This window comes from Polyodon spathula, chromosome 20, assembly GCF_017654505.1.
Source record: "Polyodon spathula isolate WHYD16114869_AA chromosome 20, ASM1765450v1, whole genome shotgun sequence".
In the NCBI taxonomy this organism is placed as follows: Eukaryota; Metazoa; Chordata; class Actinopteri; order Acipenseriformes; family Polyodontidae; genus Polyodon; species Polyodon spathula.
In genome coordinates, this window is record NC_054553.1 from 507,789 (window position 1) to 530,279 (window position 22,491).

The following is a 22,491-nucleotide window of genomic DNA, read 5'->3' on the forward strand; positions in this document are numbered from 1 at the left end:
TGATTAGAGTGTTTGCTTTGAGGAGAACGGAACAAGCACCTTCTCTGTCAAGCCTCATTGAGTCTGGGGGGAAAAGGGATCAAAGGAAATCATCCCTCGAGAACCATTCCCAAAGTCATTGACATTGATAGACACAAAGTTTAATACAAGACTAGAGCGAGCCACTGTCACTTTTGATGCTGTACAACACTTTAATCCTCCGAGCTTGAATCCCCCCACTTCCCCTTCAAGAAAGAAAGCAATGAATCCTAAAACTGCAAAACAAATGGGATTGTGCCTCCTTCCTTTTGAGACGCTGGCCGGAGTCAATTTAAACTGCATGTAAATATCATAGTTCTAACAGGAGAATATTATTAACAGCTGTGGTTTTTTTTTGTGTGTGTGCATGGCACTGAAAAGAACTAAACCCCGGAACTTTCAGAAGCACATTTAGAAATACTAAAAGAAACGATACGTTCAATGACAAATGAACAGCAGTGGATAGCGTCACTACCCCACATGTGATTGGGACTGGGCATCTCTTAGAGATCAGCTGACGAAGGCCCCACTCTCCTGTTATGCCTGAAACCCAACATGACCTTCATGGCATTCCCCTTATTAAGCACGGTCTATCAATCTGTGCTTAGTTGTGTCTTTTAACTCTGATGTTCTCTGTTCAGCCCACACAGAGAGACACATTTGTGTTCTGTCTAATTATGTGAGTGTAAAATCAATTAGCTCCCCAAGCAAACCTCCTTGCTTGATGCTGCAGTTCATTTGTATTTCCTCAGTGTGTGCTGAAATATATCCTGTGCTTCCTCTCTTCTAGGAGCCCCAGCATCTCCCCTCCGGACACAACGGACCAAGTAGGTCTCCTTTTGTTCCTCTAATCTACAAGCCAATGTAATCCTGCTAAAGTGTAATTAAATCTAGGGCTGCAATATTAATGACATGGTGCGCCAGTGGAACAGTGTTCATTTTCATTAAAACGTTATGCTGTGTGACACCTTGTTAGCAAAGCTCAATTGATGGCTTGACGGCTTTTGGACAGCGTTTAATCAAAACACTGCTCTGATGTGTATGTGTGAATTCCTTTACAGAACACAGCGATGCTCCCAACAAGGCTGCAACCAAGCCTGTGCCACAGAAGTCGTGAGTATCCATTTGATTCATCGCTTCAGAAATTCCTTGTCTCTTAGAAGGAGCGTGTCAAATGCTGAGGCAGATCAGCCTTCACCATCCGCCATTCATTGCGAGTCTTGGCAGTTTCAAGGTCACGAAGTTGGCCATTTGTATTTCTGTGAAAGTAGAAAAGCATCATCAATATTTTCTCTCTTAAAATATCTTTATTTTTTATATTGCGCCTTTAATAATGGACAACCATCACAAAGCGCTTTACAGAGGTAGGCTGTGAACTGTACATTATATGCAGAGTCACTTGCAATAGGACATTTATTTAACATCTTATGTGCAGGATAGAACACAAGGAGGTTAAGTGACTTGCTTGGGGTCTCACAGTGAGTCAAGTCAGTGGCAGCGGTGGGATTTGAACCGGTAACCTTCTGGTTACAAACCCTGGAGCACACTGCCTCCTATAACAACTATCCAAAAAAACTTTGTGACAAGTGGCTTTGAGTTGTTCCCAAAAAGACAAGCGCTGCATTGTTTTCCACAGCAGGGCCCATTCTCTCTAGTGCACTTTTCAGGTGCAGCCTGCTCTATCAGTCTTGTTTGTTTTTGCTCAATGGGGGCATCACATTTTTTGGATGTTTTACATCATGCTGAAATGTTTTGGGAAAGCCGACCCAAGGCAAGTACATTTCAATACAGGCTTTGTCTCTGCTGAGCTGAATGTATTGACTGGGGTCACCCAGGGTCCTGTTACAGCTAACACTGGGAACTGCAAAGTAAGCACAGCTGAGCAGCAGTGCCTGGTTCATATTAAACAGACACGTACCCCTGGCAAGTTTACTCAGCAACCAGGCACTGCACTCTACACTGCTGTAGTACTTGGAACATTGGTTTTCTTGTTAAACAGATCCTTTAATTCCCCCACAAGCTTCCATATACATGATGATTAGTGAAATCTATTGAAGTCAGGAAAAGAAAGTAATTACACCAGTAGATACATATATACTAAGCACGTGCTTTATAAGCAGCTCCAGTTCCAGGTGGGCTCTTCACATGCTACTGAAACACACAAGATAATGTGAGCTGCAGGCTCAAAGCTTTTCACTACAAATCATCATCAACATGGCTTTGATCAGAAAGGAAGTGAAGCTCCCAAGCTAGAAATAAACAAGTGTGATCATTCAAGCTTGGAAGTAGTCTTGAGTTTCTTTATTAAAGTTACAATTGCCAGGCTCAGAGATACCAAAGTCTTGTCTGGAGAAATGGTGGCTTCTTGTGCCCCTTTTCAGAGCCTCCCTGCTTGCCTGCCTCTCCCTGTCTTCCTGCCTCTCTCTGTCTGCCTACCTCTCCTTGTCTGCTTGCCTGTTTCCCTGCCTCCCTGCCTGTCTCCCTCCCTGCCTGTCTCCTGCCTCCCTGCCTGCCTGCCTCCCTGCCCTCCCTGCAGGGCCTCCTAATCACAGTCAGTGACAACACGCTCTCTATTGCTAGATGAGCTGCCACTGTTCCACACACTTCACTCCAAGTGCGGAGACAGTAGCTGGGCCCGGTCTCAACTCTGCCATCGAAACATATCATTAAAGTGTCAAGGCTCTTAAGTTCCAGGCCTAGAGCCACTTTTGTCATATCTGAACTAATAGAGCTTTCTTTTAGTCAGCCCTTGCTGTTCTATAGCACAAAAAGTCAGACAGAGACCAGCTAGCTAGGTAAAGAAAGCAACTGTAGGGCTGACGACAATGGATTAACCAAACCTCTTTGTGTTTGTGCCTGTTATACACCCTGTGACATCTACATATCACTTTCAGGGGCAAATCACTTTGCCTGGAATTTGAATAGATTTCCTAATGCAGAACACAGTGCTGTCGGTGGCTGAATATTGTCATTACACAATTATTTGGTAAGGGGCATTTACATTTTGTTATTGTAAAAGATGTGTGTGTGTGTGTGTGTGTATGTATGTATGTATGTGTGTATGTGTGTGTGTGTGTGTGTGTGTGTATATATATATATATATATATATATATATATATATATATATATATATATATATATATATATATATATATATATATATATACACATATAATATTATAGATGGGTCCCATGCATACAGATTAAATACCATTCTCTCACATCTATGACAGGACTGCTGTTTTAAAATAATTTCCATAAGGAACACTGCTGCTATTCAATGTGCTCATGAAGAGAATTTAATTGGAACAAACTACCACTGAAGTGCATTAGATCGCATTGTAAGTTAACTACATTGTAACTGCAATCTTGGATCTCTGTAATTATGGTGTAACTGCAGTTAGTGATAATCGAGTTGCCTTGCACTGCTATATATGTACACTGTGAGTGGTATAATATGACATTTAATCCATTCTCTCAGTATCATCTCATTACAAAACGGGGTCAGGCCAGCGCCTGCCCACATCCATATTTAGACATTAAGCTGAGATCCTTCACTGAGCTGCTGTAGAGGCCGGGTACACATGCACTGTCTCTCAGCTAAGGCTTGCTTCCGTAGAGGCCGGGTACACATGCACTGTCTGTGAAGCGCTGCGTTCCTGAGATCAGAGACTGCTGAACTTTTAGCAGTCCCATGAAGTCATCTGAAATTAGCAAGGGCGATGGCTTTTAGTGGCTAGATCCCTGCCTTTGGAACACCGTCCCACCCCGTATCAGGAGCCCAGTCCAGTCTGTTAAATCAAATTTAAAAACATATTAGTTTGTGTTGGCTTATTCTTGAGCTGGATTGATTGGTCAGTGTCTCTTTTTATTTTTTTATTTTCTAGCGTTTCTATTGTAAAGCACCCTGGGAAGCTCTGAATTTAAAGCGCTATATAAAAGCAAACTGTGTTGTACTGTCAGACAAAAAAAAACTCCATCTGATTGTTTAATTATTCAAATAATTTGTCTGCTTCTCTTGATAGGAAAGCGGGGGTGGGTATCACCACTCCAACACCTCCTGCCTGAGTCTGTCTGAGAAACTGAGATCTTTGACAGGGGCGGCAGTCTGTTTGTATGTCTCTGTGTGTGTGTGAGTGCATCTCTGCTTTGTCATGTCAGACATTGTGAGAAAAGAGCTAGTGTGAGGGCAGTGTTTGAACATGACAAAGGAGGGTATATTACAGTACCTGCTGCTTGACAACCTGCCCCTGATTATTCATTAGAGCTGGTAGAGTCCTAGTGGAGATACCTGGGAAGAGTATGCAGCCCACGGCCTGCCCCAGACACGCCTCTTTCCATTATTTAGGCATCCAAATGATTTCATTTTTGGTGACTTTACTGTACGTCAGGAATGCACAGGTACCATTACTGTAGTTTGTCATTTTATGTTACTGAGATAATCAAAGAGGATTCTGGCCTCTTTCGGATTACGTTGAGCTAAGGATTTTTTGAGTTGCTAAAGTTAAGAGAATTCTTTAGAGTAGAAGAGCTTTCCCCTGTTGTACAGAGCAGCTCCAGGTGGATGACAATGGGAGTGATTGTAAGTTATCTAATGGATAGTAACCACAGTAGCTACTCTTCCCACCAGCTGTAATTACACTAATTACTGAGGAGGCGCCAGAGATGCTCACGAGCGCAGGCCTCTGTGCTGGCTGTGTGACCCGAAAAAAAAACCCTCTCTCTCACTCCCTGTTTCTCTCTCTGCTTCTTATTCCTCTTGATGGAAGATCCACACGGCATGTTAGACTATGTGGTAGTTATCTGAGGAATCTACTAAATGATGCTTGTAAAACATTTTACAAGTAGTGTAGACAGAAAAGTGGCTATTTTTGTGACCTCGGCAGCAGCATGCATTTCAAACCCCGTGCAAAGTGAGTAAACAAATCGAATGGGAGTCAGCAGGGGTGTTGACACACATCGTTTCATTCAGAATATTACATCAGGGCCTGAGCGCTGTTGGTGCTCAACACATTAGTGGCAGTTAAGAGTATTCCACACAGCAGCACACACGTTTTCCTTCCCCCCCTGCATGGGGCCACGCTGTCCACCTCGCTCAGGCTGTGGTTTACTCAGTGTGCATTTAGTTGCACCTGGGGATGTGGGTTTGGTTTTGTGAAAGGCTCTGTATGTAAACGGTGGAGCTCTTTAATGCAGACAGACCAGACTGAGCCTGATGTTTCCATCTCATTTGTCAGCTCAGATGCTACGTCTGTTCATGGATGTCTTGTTTTTGGCTGAACTAATTCAAATTAATTTAGAATGGACACACACACACACACACACACACACACACACACCCTTTCAAGGTTGCAGTTCAATTGGCCGTTTTAAACGATAATCTCCAGTTAATTATTTAGTGCCAGGCAATTCCTAACCCCCAATAATTAGATTAGAAACCTTACTTAATCCAATCATTACCCTGCTGTGAACTGTTAGAGCAACACAGGATTAGCAAAGAACCAGTTTGAGCTGCTATGTGAAGTCACAAAATATTGACACACACGATTAAATTTTGATTTAATTAGTATTACCTTTGATGCTGTATCTGTGGATTGTGCAGTAGAGATATCAGGGGTTTTTTTTTTTTGGTTTTTTTTTCTGAGCTTTAAACTTCCCAACCAAACAGGAATGGCCATCAGTATACACACCATCGCCATCTGCTGGTAATGTAAAACATCACAGCTCACTGAAATGAAAGAAAAATCCCTGTAGACCATCAGTCTGTTCAGGTTGCCACTGTTTAATATATGCATTCAATTTGGGTAAGTGGGAATTCTCCCTGTCTCCAGGCTGAGAAGAGCTTAGTCCCCTCATAGCTATTGTAATTCAAGTTTAATATCGCGTTCAGCTCACCCAGCACTCATTGTTTTAAAGAGGCCTGTGATGGAATCAGTCCTCAAAATGTGTGAGTGCCTCAGGACATGTTTGAAGAATGTATTATTTTTATATTGCACTTTTGCGGTTCAATAAAAGTGAAAGCATGGGTTTCATGTGGTGTAAGCTAGAAATGTGTCTTCCTAATACCCCGTCCCCTGTATATCTCAGTTCAGGTTGGTTTGAAGCCCTTGTTGGTAAATCTTCAGGTTGAGTTGGGATGTTGGCTCCTCAATCAGAATTGGATTCCAGTCTGGGGTTACATACCGGTATCTCCGTCTCCTTGCTCAATTCATAACTCTTTATAAATCCATACAAGGAATGAATTGCAGCGCCTGGCATTGCTTGGGGTTCTTGACATCTGTAAATTATTACCAAGTTAATGACTGGTAGTTCTGTTGCCAGTTCTGCTCAATCTGAGACGCTGCACGACAGCTTAGGTCATTGTAAACTCTAAACCTTAGCACATTTCCTCTTTAAAAAGAAACCCTCTAATGTTTCCAGAGCAGACTGAAATCCTTTCAAGGGTCTTTTGCCTTGCCGTTGTGTAAGCACTGCAATAGTCAAGGATTTCTCTCCAAACCAGCAACAAAACAGTCCTGATGCACTGAAGGAGGCTGTGATATGGATGTCAGATATTGCCACCCTCAAGCACTTTCACTAACATTACGCAACAACACCATCTGTGCACCACTTTTTGGTTTGCAGAGGTGAACACAGATTCTAAACCAATGGGACTTTTTCTGTTTGCTTTCTGTCTGTTTAACAACAGCTTGTTTTGCTTCGTCCCTTCTTCACCAGTTAGGCTCTGTTTGTCACACAAGGCTTACATTGTTTTGGGTCCTATGAGTTTTGCCTCTCCAGTGTGTAACAGTTGTGTTTAGTTTAGAGACAATCCTATGTAAATACTGGTAAACCGCCACCATGTCAGTAAATGCATTGCAATGCTGTGCATACACTAGTGTGTTAATGCTTCATGAATACAGCCCCTGGTGTGCTATATCACACTGCACGACCAAGGCCAGACTGCTTATTTAAATCTGTCTTTTATGATTGCTGGACTGAACAGAATTGGCAATCCAAGATTTACTTCAGAGGCGCACAGCGCCTTTTTTTTCTCATTCAATGTGTTTTTTTATTTTTCCATTCCTCCTGTTCCCGGGAGAGAGAGAGACTGGGAACGCTGTGATTGATTGATTGATTCTCTCTGTTCTAGAATGCTGGAGGATGATCTGAAGCTCAGCAGCGATGATGAAGACAGCGAGCAGGTAGAGACAAGACCTCAACTCTATGTTTATTCACTTGAAAATACTGGAACACAAATACAAGATACACAAAAGAACATGCACAGAGCTATTAGCAGACAGCAGAGTCCATGAAATATTGGGGGGGGGTAATCACCCAGAAATAAACAGTTCTTGAAAGACCTTCAGCTAAATAGCTGGTGTTTTTACTTCATCTTACAGCACTATATTTGCCTTGGCATCCATTTTTATAATAATAATAATAATATTAATAATAATTTTAAATGAATCTACCTTTTAGGGTGCAAAATGAATTTGAATGACTTTAGAAGCAATCCTTTAAGAAACAGAAATGCGATGAGGCTGTTTTTGTTCTAAGAGGCAGCCTCTTCTTCTGGTTCTTATTGTGAGGTTAGTTTAAAGCAGAAGGACATTAAAGGCAAGCCTGGCTCTGGAATCAATTTTCATTTCTAGTTAAGGAGAGGTGAGGTTATTGATGCTGCCCTCACTTTTCAGTTATAGATCTAAAGATAAAAGCCTTGTCTGCTCATTCAATGCCATACAAGCTCCTCTCAATAACACTGTTATTAAAATAGTGGACTTCAAAATTGTCCATTTAATCCCGGAGGGGTCGTCTGTGACATGCATACTGTTATACTTGCATTTAGTATATACAGCTATGGACAAATTTTAGGATCGAGACATCATTTAAACAAAAAACTGTATGAACATAATTTAGATATTTTATTTAACATCATGTAATCAAAGAAACTACAAAATCATATTGCAAAAGTCTACCTGAAGCCATAATAGTAGTACAGTATTTCGAAATGTCACATCTTTCAATTTTTGTCAGTTTTCCGTTAAATATATGGAATACTACAAAGCAGTGCCTAATGCAATCTGTTAACGGAACATTATTCAGCAGGTTTCATTCGAAGCAAAATGAGTCAATTCTATAGGGCGAAGCAAAACATTTGGCCTTAGCTGTATAGTTGCTGGCTTAAAGTAAAAATGTGAGTTATTTTGAAGTTGGTAATACAAAAAGTAATTGCATATTAGCCTTGTACTGGTCTTCCAATACTTTAACCTACATAGTGTTAAACATGCATATACAATTTTCATACATCCCTACATGCATACATACCCACCATGCAAAGCACAGTAAATATAATCATATGAACACACTTCTGCAGTCCCTAATCTACAGAAAAGGATTCCTGTGTAAACATCTCCCCTAATATGATCAGGCAGTCAGTGCCAGACCTTCCTAACCTTTGGAGAATATATTGAACCAGCACGAGTCATGGCTGCAACAGTGCGCTTCCAAAACATATGATGACAAGCAGTTGAGAGGGGCTGATAAATAAAAGGTAGTTATGGGAAGGTGCCCTCTCGTGATTCCCTGCCTTGCTCCAAATCCCAGGCAATTACCGTCCTCCTCTATTTCAATTGACTCCGTTGTTTGTGAAGGGGTGCATGGTGCCTCTCTAGTCCTGACTTCAGGGCCAAATCACAACGGCTTTACTGACCTGACTGCTTAGTACTGTGCTTTGTGTGATTCAAAGCACGCAATGAACAATTACAATAGCTTAGCCTCTCCGCCCCATTCATCATTATCATTTCGTTTTTTATTGACTTGCTCAGGCACTAGACATATTCAGCCTGATTTACAGCAATGATGGTGTGTGTGTCATGTCAGGAAGTATAGTGTGAGCTGCAATCCCACAGCCAGTCTGATTCTCTTCATGCTGTCCACAGTATGCCCCATCCTGATTAACTTTATCCTTATACCGATATGGAGCCCTATTGTCATTTACACCTTCATCTTCAATAGTAGTTTAAGTAATTTACAATATCATATACTGTAATATAATAGTCACGAGAAAGCAATATCCATAATTACAGTGTGTAATTAATGACTGTAAAACATGCCTAATTGCAAGTCGATAATTAAAAGGAAGCACGTGCCAGAGTAGTGTAGATAAGATAAGGTTTCTTGGCAATAGTAGCTGCTGCTGTCTGCGCTGCCTTGCAGCATGCACACTAATTGACAAACCCTAAATAAAACCCTTTGAAATCTGAAGCACGCTCACTGCTTGCAGGTCTGAACGATGGACACTAAAAGTGGGTTAGCTAATGCTGCAGGTCTCACTAGGGCATAGGTTTAATGTTTCAAGGCACGAGAGAGGGAGTTTTAATGAAAGCATGCTGTTGTGATGCTTGGGTGATTTGCACTAGGTGTGTATCTTTCTAAAAAAGCAATATCTGCTTTAGATGAAAAAGAAGAACATGCAAAGTGAGGCTTGGTGAGTTTTAGTGTAGCCTGTGTAGATGTTTTTGTTTGTGTTTCCTGTTTAAAATGATGTTCTGTGTTCCATGACTATCGCAGACGTCCTGTATTCCTGTAGAATTCATCCTGTAGTGTTTATCATCTTAATCGAGGAGAATGATAACGGACCTCAGCCCTCAAGGTCAACAGGAGATGATCGCAATCATATTGGCTTTTTCCTAACCCCTTATCCTCCAGTACAGTAGTTCACACTGAATGCGTTTCTGGTGCCGCTGTAGCTGATAGCCAGAGACATTATTGCAGCCTAATGATATTTTCACAAGGGGGATTGAAGTTCAATGACATCATTTGTTAAGAAAGAGGAGATAATGAGTTTCAAGGCAGTGCAAGATGAGTGAGGAGGAATCTTATCTGATGTGTTAAAACCCTGTATAATCAAAAGCTAATCTTTGAAATGGAATGAGCTGTGCTGAGCTCATTTAAAATGAATGGAAAGCAACCCTTTCCTTTCTTCCATTCCGAGGTGTCAGACAGGAGGATGGCAGGCAGGCAGTGTATCACATTCAATTAGGAAAGCCGTTTAACCCTTCACACGCTGCAGCGGAAAAAACACATGCATCGTTCTGGGAATCTAGTAGTGCCAATTGATTTTAATACATTTGTGAAAGACAATAATAATCTGTCATCTAATTCGTTTACATGGAAACCCAGCACTATGGCCGGCAGTATCACATTTTACTGTATCGTACACTATTCATATTTGATTCTATAATAAAACAAAACAGTGTTTTTAATGCAGTATTATCGATATTGCTATTTTATTCACCTCATTATACCCCAAGTTGTAATACATTTTATGTCCAAGGCACTTTTTTTATTCTTTTTCATTTTGTGATGTACGTCAGGCACAACAAACAGAACATGTTATTTACAAGTTCAGAGAAGAAAACGATCAGTGTTCAAGAAATTCTTAAAACCGCTTGCCATTGGTCAGCCTAGACCTTGAGCAGCTCATCATGGATCAATGCAATGCTGTCACTCATGCTGCTTCAAATCAGAGAGCTGTGCACCTCGCAGGAATCAAGATTTGATTTCCTTTGCCCCCCCCCCCATGTTTGAACAGTTTGGTCAGGCGTACTCTCCTTACTCACAGCAGTGCCCCCCAGCCGTGTTGCCTAGCAACATTTGAATTGAAGAAAGATCGAAGAAGCTGAAATCCCTGTGGAGAGGGAAGCCGCAATAAAAGAGTGCTGTTGACAGACGATCTGAGATGTTTCATCTAATACACTGTGAAGATCACTGGCTCCTTTCATGAATGCACACAGATCACTGCACACAGCAGTGAAGTGGAACTGGGCTCAGTAGTTGTTGTGGAATTGGGCTCCGTGGTCCTGCAGTGAAGTGGAACTGGGCTCAGTAGTTGTTGTGGAATTGGGCTCCGTGGTCCTGCAGTGAAGTGGAACTGGGCTCAGTAGTTGTTGTGGAATTGGGCTCCGTGGTCCTGCAGTGAAGTGGAACTGGGCTCAGTAGTTGTTGTGGAATCCGTGGGCAGTGAAGTGGAACTGGGCTCAGTAGTTGTTGTGGAATTGGGCTCCGTGGTCCTGCAGTGAAGTGGAACTGGGCTCATTAGTTGTTGTGGAATTGGGCTCCGTGGTCCTTCAGTGAAGTGGAACTGGGCTCAGTAGTTGTTGTGGAATTGGGCTCCGTGGTCCTGCGGTGAAGTGGAACTGGGCTCAGTAATTGTTATGGAGAGGAGCTCCACAGGGCTCTGTGGCCCTGCAGTAAAGTGGATTATGTTTTAAACTCACCTCAGTGACATTACAGCATCATAACAAACTGCCTGTGGCAGTACAGTATTATTTACCTACTGCCGTTAACAGTGAATTGCTCATTAAACAGTATTATTTGAAATGATTGCTCTGGTTTTTGCGAGGTACTGCCTTCACTGTCGAGTCAGAAAATCATTTATGTTTTATTAAAATATTTAACCAGGATATACAGCTAAGATCGTGTTTACAGTGTGGTCCTTCCTAGCCAGTCAGAATTTAAACTGAACATTTTGTGACAGCATCTGAGGGCTGTAGAAGAACCCAAAATATAGTCTTCCAAGCATGATGTATAAAGCCTGCACACATTGAGATGCAGCAGTCCTATCAGGCAGTGTGAAGCCTGCAGCAGCATCACTGTTCAGTGGAATGTTCCGGGGCGAGGGTTCCAGCGGAATGTTCCATCGGAAGGAGCTAGACCAGTGAAGTATTTGAGAGATGAAGCCTGTGGGCTGCCTGGAGGGATTTGTTTGAGCTGAGTTTCAGGAATCAATTAGTTGTGCCTCAGGCTGCCAAACATTGATATGTGGGAGTACGCTTCAATGCTTCTTTTAATGATTTAGGTTTCAAGATTAAAGGAAACAAGTCCAGTGAAAAAGGAGATCTGGTGTGTGTGTGTGTGTGTGTGTGGTGTGTGTGTGTGTGTGTGTGTGTGTGTGTGTTTGGATTCGCAATTCAGAAAGAGATCAGGAAATCTCATTTGGTCTTTTTTCTTGCCACGTCATATTATGTGCCATTGTAGCATATGGATTAATTGCGGAAATATTTCATATATATATATATACACACACACACACACACACACACACACACACACACACACACACACACACACACAGTGGCTTGCAAAAGTATTCAGACCCCTGACCAATTCTCTCATATTATCGAATTACAAATGGTACATTGAAATTTTTTTCTGTTTGATATTTTATTTTAAAACACTGAAACTCAGAATCAATTATTGTAAGGTGACATTGGTTTTATATTGGGAAATATTTTTAAGAAAAATGTAAAACTGAAATATATAATGTATAGATAGATAGATATTTATGTCTGTGTGTGTGTGTGTATGTATATATATATATATATATAAACAGTTGCATTTGGCCAACGTTAAATGAGATCCTGCTAGTGGGGATTCATATACTATCTTGAAATATAATGTACCAATACAGCATCTTTCTTTCCACAGACTGCAGAGAAGACCAAGCCTAGAAGCACTCCTGTAAAGTAAGTACATGCTGCATGGCTGATAGGAATATTCATTATGTTTACAGTATGTACTGTAGCACCTCCAAGTGACTGGCAAGCTGCAGGAAGCATGTATGGAAGCCTTCAGCAATTGAGTTTGATAATGTGAGTCACTTTCCCACTCCCCAGTAGATCCAGTGTATGAGTTTCAGATCTGGTTATTTGTATTAATAGTGCGTTCCTGAAGCATGCCAGAAACCCTTTCCAGGAAAATGATGACCTTCTCCTACACATGACATCACTCACAGCGGCTTTAATCACAGCCTGTTTGCAGAGTAGCTCAATAGGGTTTGTGGGATGAGTCAGGACTGGGTACACCTACCTTTGTAAATACTGTAGGCTGAACAAAAAAGACCCAGCATCAACAACATTGCACCACACAGAGGCGTTTGGATTCCTAGAATAGCAAAGTAAGAGGCTATATGAATTGGCAATTGATACAGGATGTTTTCTTCACTTTGTAATATTCAGGTGGACTGCTTGTTTGGATTGCCCTTGTGTCTGTCGTCAGTAAAACAATCCCAGGTTTGCAGATGTGTGTTTCAGGGCCTGTTAACCCTGGCGATTCCTGTGAATCCTGCCCATTAGTAAGCTCTCTGTGTGCTGTGGCCTGCAGCTCTTTTTTACAGGGGGGTCTTGGGAGAAGGGTAGCTGTGAGCATGCTCCCAGCTCCAGCGCAGCACTGGGTCTGCAAAGCGATAGATCACAGGTGGAGTGATCCTGTAGCCTCCCCACCCTTATTACACTGCACTTCCAGGCCCGCTTCAGTGGAGTTTAGTGGGAATGGCATTAGTACCAGTAAATCAGAAGCTGTGCCCCAGGATGTATTAAAACTGTGAATTGAATAGATTTATTTTGTCATATGTGTCTTATCATGCGCTTTGTTAAGAACACATTTCACTTATTAAGGCATATGTGAGAGCGCACTTTCTGCAAATGTGAATTGCTTTTGGCTGAAGGCCCTGGTCTAATAAATTGTGTCAAATCTAACTGCTATTGACATCTGTTGGTTGGGGCAGAGAAAAATGGCACGACTTATCAAGGATTCCTGTGTAGCCCTTGCACACACACTTGCTGCATGGGTAGCTTCATGTGTTTGACTCAAGTATGAAAAAAACTTCTGTATAAATACAGTGTGATGGTCAAAGGTGTGTTATCCCTAGGTGTGTTATTTTGTCATAATTATTCAGATCCAGGTTACAAAACAAATTTGTCACAGTGCTTATCATAACTAATCTCCCAAAGTATCTATAGAATTGGCCTACTTGAACCATCAGCTTTTTGTTCTATTTCTCAAGGTGATTGTGCTTTTATAATGCATTATGTTAATACAATTCTGTGTGCAATGCACTGTATTGCATTGCATTGTAAGAATCAATTAAAATCCTCACTTTTTCCCTGGAAGATTGTGCAAGTCAGCTTAGATACAGAGTGCAGGGTCCTTGAGATGCCAAATCACAGTGACACTAGTCTACAGTTGTCTTTTCCAATTAGACCACAGGGAGTCTAAAGGTATTGCAAAAGCTTTTTTCCCCTCTAAACAAGCTGTCAGCTGTTGGTTTTGTTTAGTTTGTATTTTATTTTAATTGACTATTTGCATTTGCTTTCTAAATGTCAGGGATCATTTAGCAGTGAGTGAGTGAGCGAGTGAGCTCAGATGAATTACCCTCCCGGCCCGTGTTTATCCAAGAGATCTGGAACTGGGTGTTCTGTCAGCATCTCTGTTTACTTTCCCCCTGCTCTGCCAAGGGGTGAAGTCATGGCTGCACAAAGACAAAAGCTGCTTGATCACATCGGTTAGGAATCCCTCTTTGAGGTTCTCTTCAATTGTGCCCTGTCGCTCCGTGAGCCCCGTGCTTCATTCTTTTAATAGTCCTCATTTGTCACTGGAGAATGCTGGTCAGAATCCTGCTCTGCAGCTTTTATTTGTGCTGCTGATCGAAGGCCAGGAGGAACCTGTGCGTCACAGGCTTGGAGTGTGTGTGTTGTTTTTGTTCTGCAGCCTGTTTCTGTGGTTCGCTGTGTAGTGTGTAGCACAGTGACACATTTCAGCAGGGTCTTGTTTTCACAGGTGAACCGGGGGAGTGGGGTGATCCTAGGGCAAGCTTTAGGATCTCAAGCCAGGATCTTTAGGATTCCAAACCAGGACCTCCCGGGACAGCTACTTTTAGTTTTCTGCAAGGATAAACAACATCCAAACTAGTATTTTACTGTTATTTTTTTTTTGCTTATTTAAAAGGTAATATTGCTGTGCCAGCAGAAAGCATGCTAATATCACTTTGAGGATCATTTTGCTGTAACTTGGCTGGTAGAGTATTCCTTATGGATGAACTCTGCTCTGTTTGCAATAATCACTTCCGGACAGGGAAGCAGACTCCAGGGTAAACTTTGGTATAAGTGCCGGTAGATGTTTTTATTTCTCGGTCTCTCCGTGCCTGTGCCATATTGATATGCGCTGGAGCAGTTACAGATCCAGATCAAGATCTATGAAGCCTCAGGCAGCTCAGTGCATTAGTTTGTAGCCAGCGGAGTGTAAAGCAGCAACAGCATGGAGTTCTGTAGAAACTCTCTGATAACACCATGTAACAATTTTTTTTTTTTTTGTTCCTGGGTAGTAAGTGTTATTTCCTAATTGCTTATGCCTCAAAAGAATAGAAAATGGCTATTATTCCCCACAAACTTTGCTTTTGTGACCAGGACAGTGATATTTCAAAATATCACTATTTCCAGTGGGAAAACGGGCAAATGTGTGTCTTTTCGTTCACATAAAGTCAGAAAAAAACAACATATGAATCCAAATGAACAAGTATTTATACTAAAGTAATACAAAAATGACTACAAAAGATTTAGAAGTGAGTAGTTTTTCGAGATTTACGATTGTACTGTAAATACAGGAACAAAAATTGTGTTACATAGTGTAATCCATTCTTAAATGGAGAGAGTTGAGTTTGTGGTTTTGCAGCCGATTTTCAGAGCAGATAGCACCTTGCAAACATGCCTCTTGGCGGAGCTGCCATGCAGCCCAGTTCTGACCCTGTCAGGTGTGAGAGGCGAGAAAGGGTTAGGCTTGGTTAGTACTTTCTATTAAAGATCTCCCAGCCCTCTGGGGCCAAAACTTACCTCTCTTACAAGACCCTGTCTATTTTGTAGACTTGGGCTATGTCATGGTATTAGTTAGAAGATGGGGATTGTACTGTTAACCCAAGGCTTAGAAGTTTATTATTTATAAGAATCGAATCATTAAAATATCTCAATCTTTTAATTGCCCCTCTCTTAAAACAACATGTTACAGCTCTGTGGCCCCATCCTGTAAAAGTGGACTCTTCTTAACAATAGAGACTACTTGAAGTTCAAAGGTTTAGCAGAACGTTGGCCTGAAGCTGTAACATGTATTTCAAGAATGTGAAACAGTGAATGTATGGCTGCAGATGAGCCAGCCACACATGTTTGCCAGACCTGTGAGTGAAAGCAAGCATCTACAGCTCTGCTAATTGAGAGGGAGACTGACAGAGAGACTGTCTGCGGGGATCCGTGCTAGTGCGTTCACATGATTTTCATAAGCATATGAAATCTGTCAGCTCACGCCTTCGCAGGATGACCTCTGTCTCCAGGGAAGAGAAACACAGCTCTCCCTTCCAGAATTAATAGGGCTTCGTGTTACAAGTGACTCTGCGAAGAATCGTCTGTGTCAGCCCTCATTTACTGAGTGGCCCCGACAGTTGGGGGTGGGGGGTGGATTTCATTGAAACACACTAGAGTACAGGCTCTCTGCACACTCTTGAACACAAGGGCTAGGGAATACAATATGGTGGCACAGTGAGCATCACCCTATTTTTTTTCTGTGCTAGTTAGCTGCTGTAGCAAACCCTGCCCAGGACAGAATCTGAATATCATTTGTTCCATTGAATAAGCGCTCATTGAGATTGGTACCTCTGGATACACGCTTACAGCTGAATAATTGACTTGCTATGCAGGTGTTATTGGTGCTGATGAAGATGCCAGGAGGGGGTGTCCAGCATAGGAGTGCTGTGAATCTTCCGCAGAATGAAGCTGAAAGTGAAGCACAGAAGATAGCAGCCCATGATGAGACTTGCCGTTGAATTTCACACAGGTTAGCGAGATGAAAGCTGAGCGGCGGTGACAGCTGATATAACTGAGCTGGCAGGAGGAAAGGGGTGGCAGGGAACCAAAAGGTCACTTTAGATTTATTTTGTTTTGGGAGAAAAGTAAGATGTGATTTATCTGGTTCCCATTAATCTGTCAGGTGGGGTTGGCAGACGAGGGAGCCTTGAATTTGGCAGCCTCTCTCCGGCACAGCTGGCCTGAGATTCCAGCTTTTGATACCAATACAGGCATTGAAAGGCAGCACTTATATTGTTTTGGGTGCCACTCGTTCTGTAGTAAAAAAAAATATATATATATTTCAAGCACTTGGTATTATAAACACTTGAAAAACTAATCAAACATGAACTACCTGGCCCACCAGCCTCCCCATTGTAGACGAAAATAAAACTGAGCAGGGCTGTCAAGGGACTCCTGTTCCTCCTGAGAAATCCAGTCCAGGTGTTTCTGATGACCTCTCCAGGTGCCATCTGTCCAGATCTAACCGGTAAAGGTAGAGCTCATGTTTTGAAATCAGGAGATGGAGGATTCGTTGAAGCTGTGAGACTCCTGGGCTTTGATTCCTCTTATACTTGTCCAAATCTCAGCCTTTCATGTGATCAAAGGTCTCATAGTTTTTAAAGGCCTGTGTAGCTGATACCAAAAGCCAGTCCTCGGAGCTGGCAGTCCAGACCCCATGCTGGGCGGCAGCTGGAAGGTGAGGGCTGCAGCTGACTCCTCCTGGTCTGGCTTTCACAAGATCTGTCAGATCACTGATGTCTGGAAGCTGCAGCTTCATGCCTGATCTGAGGCCCCATTAACACATAGCGAGGCTGCACCCGAGCAGAATCTCAATACCTAACCTGGCCTGAAAAGAAAAACAAGCTGCCTTCCTGTCTTTTCCACATTCAGCCTCTGCTCAGAGAACCTTTCATTCTGCCAGCCAGTCTGTGAGGTCTTGTGTCCATGACTTTCTGCTCTGCAGCTGACAAACCACCAGTTGGCCCCCTTCTCCCAAATAACAAAACACGTCAATTTTTATTTCCTGGCAGTGAATTATTTGCGTCCCTCTTTAAAAGCCTCTCAGCCCCCCTTGTCTTTCGGAGGTCATGTAGACAAAAGGGAACTATCGACAGCCGCTGCCGCGTTTTCTCATTCATCTCCCTTCTGTTCCACTCTTTCTTTTTGACAGTGTCACACATTTTAGTGTGCAGTCTCGTCAGTCTGCTCACACTTTCTTGCTAAACTAAATATTTCATTTTCTCTGTCTCCGTCACAATCAGCAGGATTTGTTTTTATTAGGTGTCGCTCAAGTCACTGTACATTTACTTTTATAACTCGTGGGCAAAATATTTTACTCTCCTGTATGGGGGGGATGTCAGGGCTCACAGCCTGCCTCACTCACTCCCTTTCATAAATCCTGTTTCTGTCTCAGTGTTTCATGAGAAATATGAATTATGTTGCGAGAGCTTCCAGTCTGTTGCCTCGGTCCTGGCCTCTGCATACCTTGCGTGACGCAGCAGAAGCAGCTTCAATTAATGACAGAGGAAGAGAAATATCCTGTTGGATATACACATTTTATATATCTGATCTGTCCATATGAAAAACAAGTCAACTGCAGGGAAATGAGTAACTGCAGAGTGCATTTTGGTAGCAGTGATACTGGTTCTGTATCATTTTACTTTTTAATCAGCTATATGGCCTGCCATTTTTATAATAGTATTTTATATGGTTGGGCACCAACAATAATGTAAAACGATATGGATAAGTACATGTAGAAAAACCCACTGCTGCAACACGGCTGACAGATTATTACAAGGCAGTAAAACCCTTTTGTTTGTCTGAGAGCAATTAGGATTTGACAGCTTTATTATCAAAGAGCCCGGAGCTTTCAGTAAGGTGAGCTTTTATTTAACTACAACATAATAATAATAATAATAATAATAATAATAATAATAATAATAAATAATAATAATAATTGGTTACTGAGTCTGCTAAAGACCTACTAATGCAGGCTGAATGTATACAGCACTACGTGCATGTATTAGTAACAGCAAAACTGTCAGTTTATAACAGAGGGATGAAAACAAGGGTTTTCTTGGTTTGTTTTTGTGCTAAGGAGATGCCACTGTGTCAAATTGCAGGCATTGTGTAAACAGCTCATATTAAGAATTATATCAATGCATTGACGCACAGGAACGAAGAGGCTTGGAATGTTGTTAATATAAATTGACTAAACATAAGTTAACTTGACCTAGAAGTGAAAACAGCACCACGCTCCCCGAGAGCAAACAAGGGGCTATTTAATAAAATGCCCTCTCGACTCTCGCCTGGGACTCTGAGCTAGCCAGTCATGTGCTTCACCTTGGCTGCTCTGACTCCTTCTCAGCCGTGTAACTGCCCACGATTCCTGAACACTGGATTGCAGTCCAGTTGAGGATTTATGGACCTTAATGCAAGCTTAGTAGCCAGGATCACGTTACTAAAAACATCCCTGGAAATGAACGAGATCTTCAAGCAGATTTTCTTTCTTTCTTTCTTTCTTTCTTTTTCTTTTCTTTCTTTTTCTTTCTTTCTTTTCCCTTTCTTTCTTTCTTTCTTCTTTCTTTCTTTCTTTTCTTTTCTTTCGTTAGGCAAAAAAGAAGAAAGAAGCCTAGGAATCACGTTAAAAAAACATCCATGGAAATGAACGAGATCTTCAAGCATGAACATTTTTTTTTTTTCTTTCTTTCTTTTTTTCTTTCTTTCTTTCTTTCTTTCTTTTGTTCTATTTTTTTCTTTCTGACATTGTCTGTGCTTGTATCCCTGCTTGCTATTTTATCTAACAGTGTGCCCAATTCCACTAAATCAGAACATTTGCTTCATGTATCATTAACTCCCACACATGCATACTTGTGCCAATTGTCAGTTTGAAGAGATAGTGCTTTTAAAGACAAACTAAGCTGCTCTCGGCACTGCAAAGATGAGGTAGTTTAAACAGCAGGTTAGTTCTTTAAACTGGTAAAGAAAAAAATGAAGCATGCACTGTGAGCTATCATTGATAATATGCACCTATTTTCAGCTCTTGGCTTGCACATGCATGCAATACTGTGATATTAAATATTACAGAATGAATTCCAGCATTCCAACGGAACGCCAGGAACATTCCAGCTGAACGCCAGGCACATTTCAGCTTCTTCAGTTTTGGCACCTTGGACCTTCGTGTCTATGAGACTAGAAAGCCGCTAATGAAATGGCTTGAGTTCAAAACGAATCCAGAATCAGGCTTCCAATGAGATTTTTTTTTTCCCCATTAGCCAGTCAAAGGAAACCACTGAAAAGCTTGGTCTTTTTTCACATGGGCTGCTTGCTTTAATCCATATGCTGTTACTATAGTGGAGTAGATAAACTACTAATAATACAAAACTGATTGTGAATCAGCCTTGTTGCAAGGTATTTAATATCTTAATAGTATTTGTTGTAGCAAGCAAGTAATAGCCTGCTCACCACCTCACATTGTTCCACTCCTATCAGGTGAGACTAACCAGTCCAGCCCCATTCTTAGAGACACAGATTAAATCTGGGCTGTGATGCACAGATTTACGTCAGCCACACACACAATATTTGCAACGTGCTTTAAAAAGTTTTTACATTGCTTTTTAAATGACCCTTAATTGTGTAACGTTCTACCTGTGAAAATAGAGGGCAGTATTGCACATACGTATCAAGTGTATTTATTACTCCTGGAATTGAGAGCAATAAGACAGCTTTTCATTAAAAGACCATGTTAGCCAAGCTGCAGAAGATACAGCACACATCTTATACATGGCACATGTACTGTACATGCAAAACATACATCGGAAAACCTCTTCACAGAGGAATTACCATCACACAACAATGCAGCCTGAACTGTATTACTTTGAACATACATAATCCAGCGCACGTTGTAACCTGTGTCAGCCATTGTTTTGAAGTTTGAATTCCAATGTATTTCTTAACATCAGAGGTTTGCTTGTAGGATATGCAGGAGGCGTATGAGTGCAGGTGTCTTTGCATTAACATGCTTGCTGCTGTGTGCAGACTGGGCTGCATTGGCTGGGTTGTTTAAAGCTACAGAGGTTACTCTCTGTAAATAAGCAATAATCACTTCCTTCCATTTGAAATTGTGTTTGATATCCAGAGGGACAATAATGCCAGTCGAGTTTTGTTTTTCTGTTTGGCCAGCTGGTGGTTAATGAGTGGTGTATGTATTGTACATATATGTGTTGGGGGTGTGAAAACAATGAAAGAGTGTAGTATTTACAGTAATAGAATAATATTTAAAAAATCTGGAGAAGTAGGAGGAGAAACATGTTTTTACATAACATAAACAGTTTAAAATACCTCACAGACCTGGAGAAGTACGAGGAGAGAGAGATGTTTTACACAGCATAAACAGGAGCTTTCCTTGTAAATGACATCCCAGAAGATATTTTCAAATCAAGGCGGTAAACTGAGAACACCCACTATTCACTTTAATGTTTCTCCTCTTGAAGACACGCCAGCCTGCAGTTCTGTCACTGTAGCATTATATATGTGCAGTTTATTGGGAAGGGGATTCTGCTTCCTCTGTCTGTAGGGCAGACGCTTTTGTGCAAATGAGCAACATAGTGGAAACTTACCTGTTCCAAATGATTTATTTTAGTGCAAAGCTTTTGTCTTTTTTCACATTTGGGGGGAAAAAAAACAATCGAGTAAAGCTTGGTCTGTGCAAACAAGAGCTGCGGATAATTGAGTTGAGTGTGACCCCCATTCAGTGTGTTCAACCTGGGGAGCTGGGGAGCTCTGCTGGGGGTGTGTCCATTGGAAAGAGACTGCCTCCCTATGGATAATAGTACAAACATTAATAAATATTGCATGCAAGCTGCATTTTATAATGGTATTATATTAAGTGTACAATATATTTTATTTATTGTGGTGCAGTACCACAGAATGGATAGGACAGGTTCTCAGACCTCAGTTGCATTTATCCAGGGTATATGACAATGTTCTCATTTTTAGGGTCTGAAAAATAGATCGCTAGGCGTCCTCCCCTCACAATCGCAGCAGGCAGGCATTATATTTGCACTGAAAAAGTCTCCAATTCGAAAGTATGTAACCATTCCGAACAGCAGCCATGTTTAAAAGCAGCCAAAAAATGTTGGAAAGGCAAGTCCTTGGTCCTGGCCCCAAATGGGTTAATTAAATTCAGAAGCCAAGCGCTAAAGTGTTTTCCGCTGCATAACCAGGTGTCTCTGCAATCCCAGATGGGCTGCGCGCGAGTTTATGCCAAACAACTTCTTAATCATGCCTTTTTGTTATCGACACAAATGGCTTCTCTACCTCGTGAACCCCTCGTCGCTCACAATTCAGATGGTTCAAGAGCTTCATAATGAGCATCAGCTGCGCTCGCTGCAGAAAAACAACAGCAGACTTGACTGACACACGCTCATTACAAACCCAGAGAATCCCTGTGTTTGGAGGTTCAGACCTGATAGACACACGCTCATTACAAACCCAGTGAATCCCTGTGTTTGGAGGGCCAGACCTGATAGACACACGTTCCATTACAAACCCAGAGAATCCCTGTGTTTGGAGGTTCAGACCTGATAGACACACGTTCCATTACAAACCCAGAGAATCCCTGTGTTTGGAGGTTCAGACCTGATAGACACACGCTCCATTACAAACCCAGAGAATCCCTGTGTTTGGAGGTTCAGACCTGATAGACACACGTTCCATTACAAACCCAGAGAATCCCTGTGTTTGGAGGTTCAGACCTGATAGACACAAGCTCCATTACAAACCCAGAGAATCCCTGTGTTTGGAGGTTCAGACCTGATAG

General features: G+C 41.8%; 1 protein-coding gene across 7 annotated transcripts in view; it reads left to right on the forward strand.

Annotated features, from left to right (window-relative positions):
* Positions 1 to 22,491, forward strand: part of LOC121295268 (AF4/FMR2 family member 2-like) — a 127,895-nt gene that overhangs the window by 82,003 nt on the left and 23,401 nt on the right. For all 7 annotated transcript variants that reach the window (XM_041219716.1, XM_041219717.1, XM_041219718.1 and 4 more), the window contains 4 exons: positions 809 to 845; positions 1,080 to 1,131; positions 7,151 to 7,202; positions 12,490 to 12,527. In XM_041219716.1, coding sequence (XP_041075650.1) covers positions 809 to 845; positions 1,080 to 1,131; positions 7,151 to 7,202; positions 12,490 to 12,527 — 179 coding nt within the window. The remainder of the gene's footprint in view (positions 1 to 808; positions 846 to 1,079; positions 1,132 to 7,150; positions 7,203 to 12,489; positions 12,528 to 22,491) is intronic.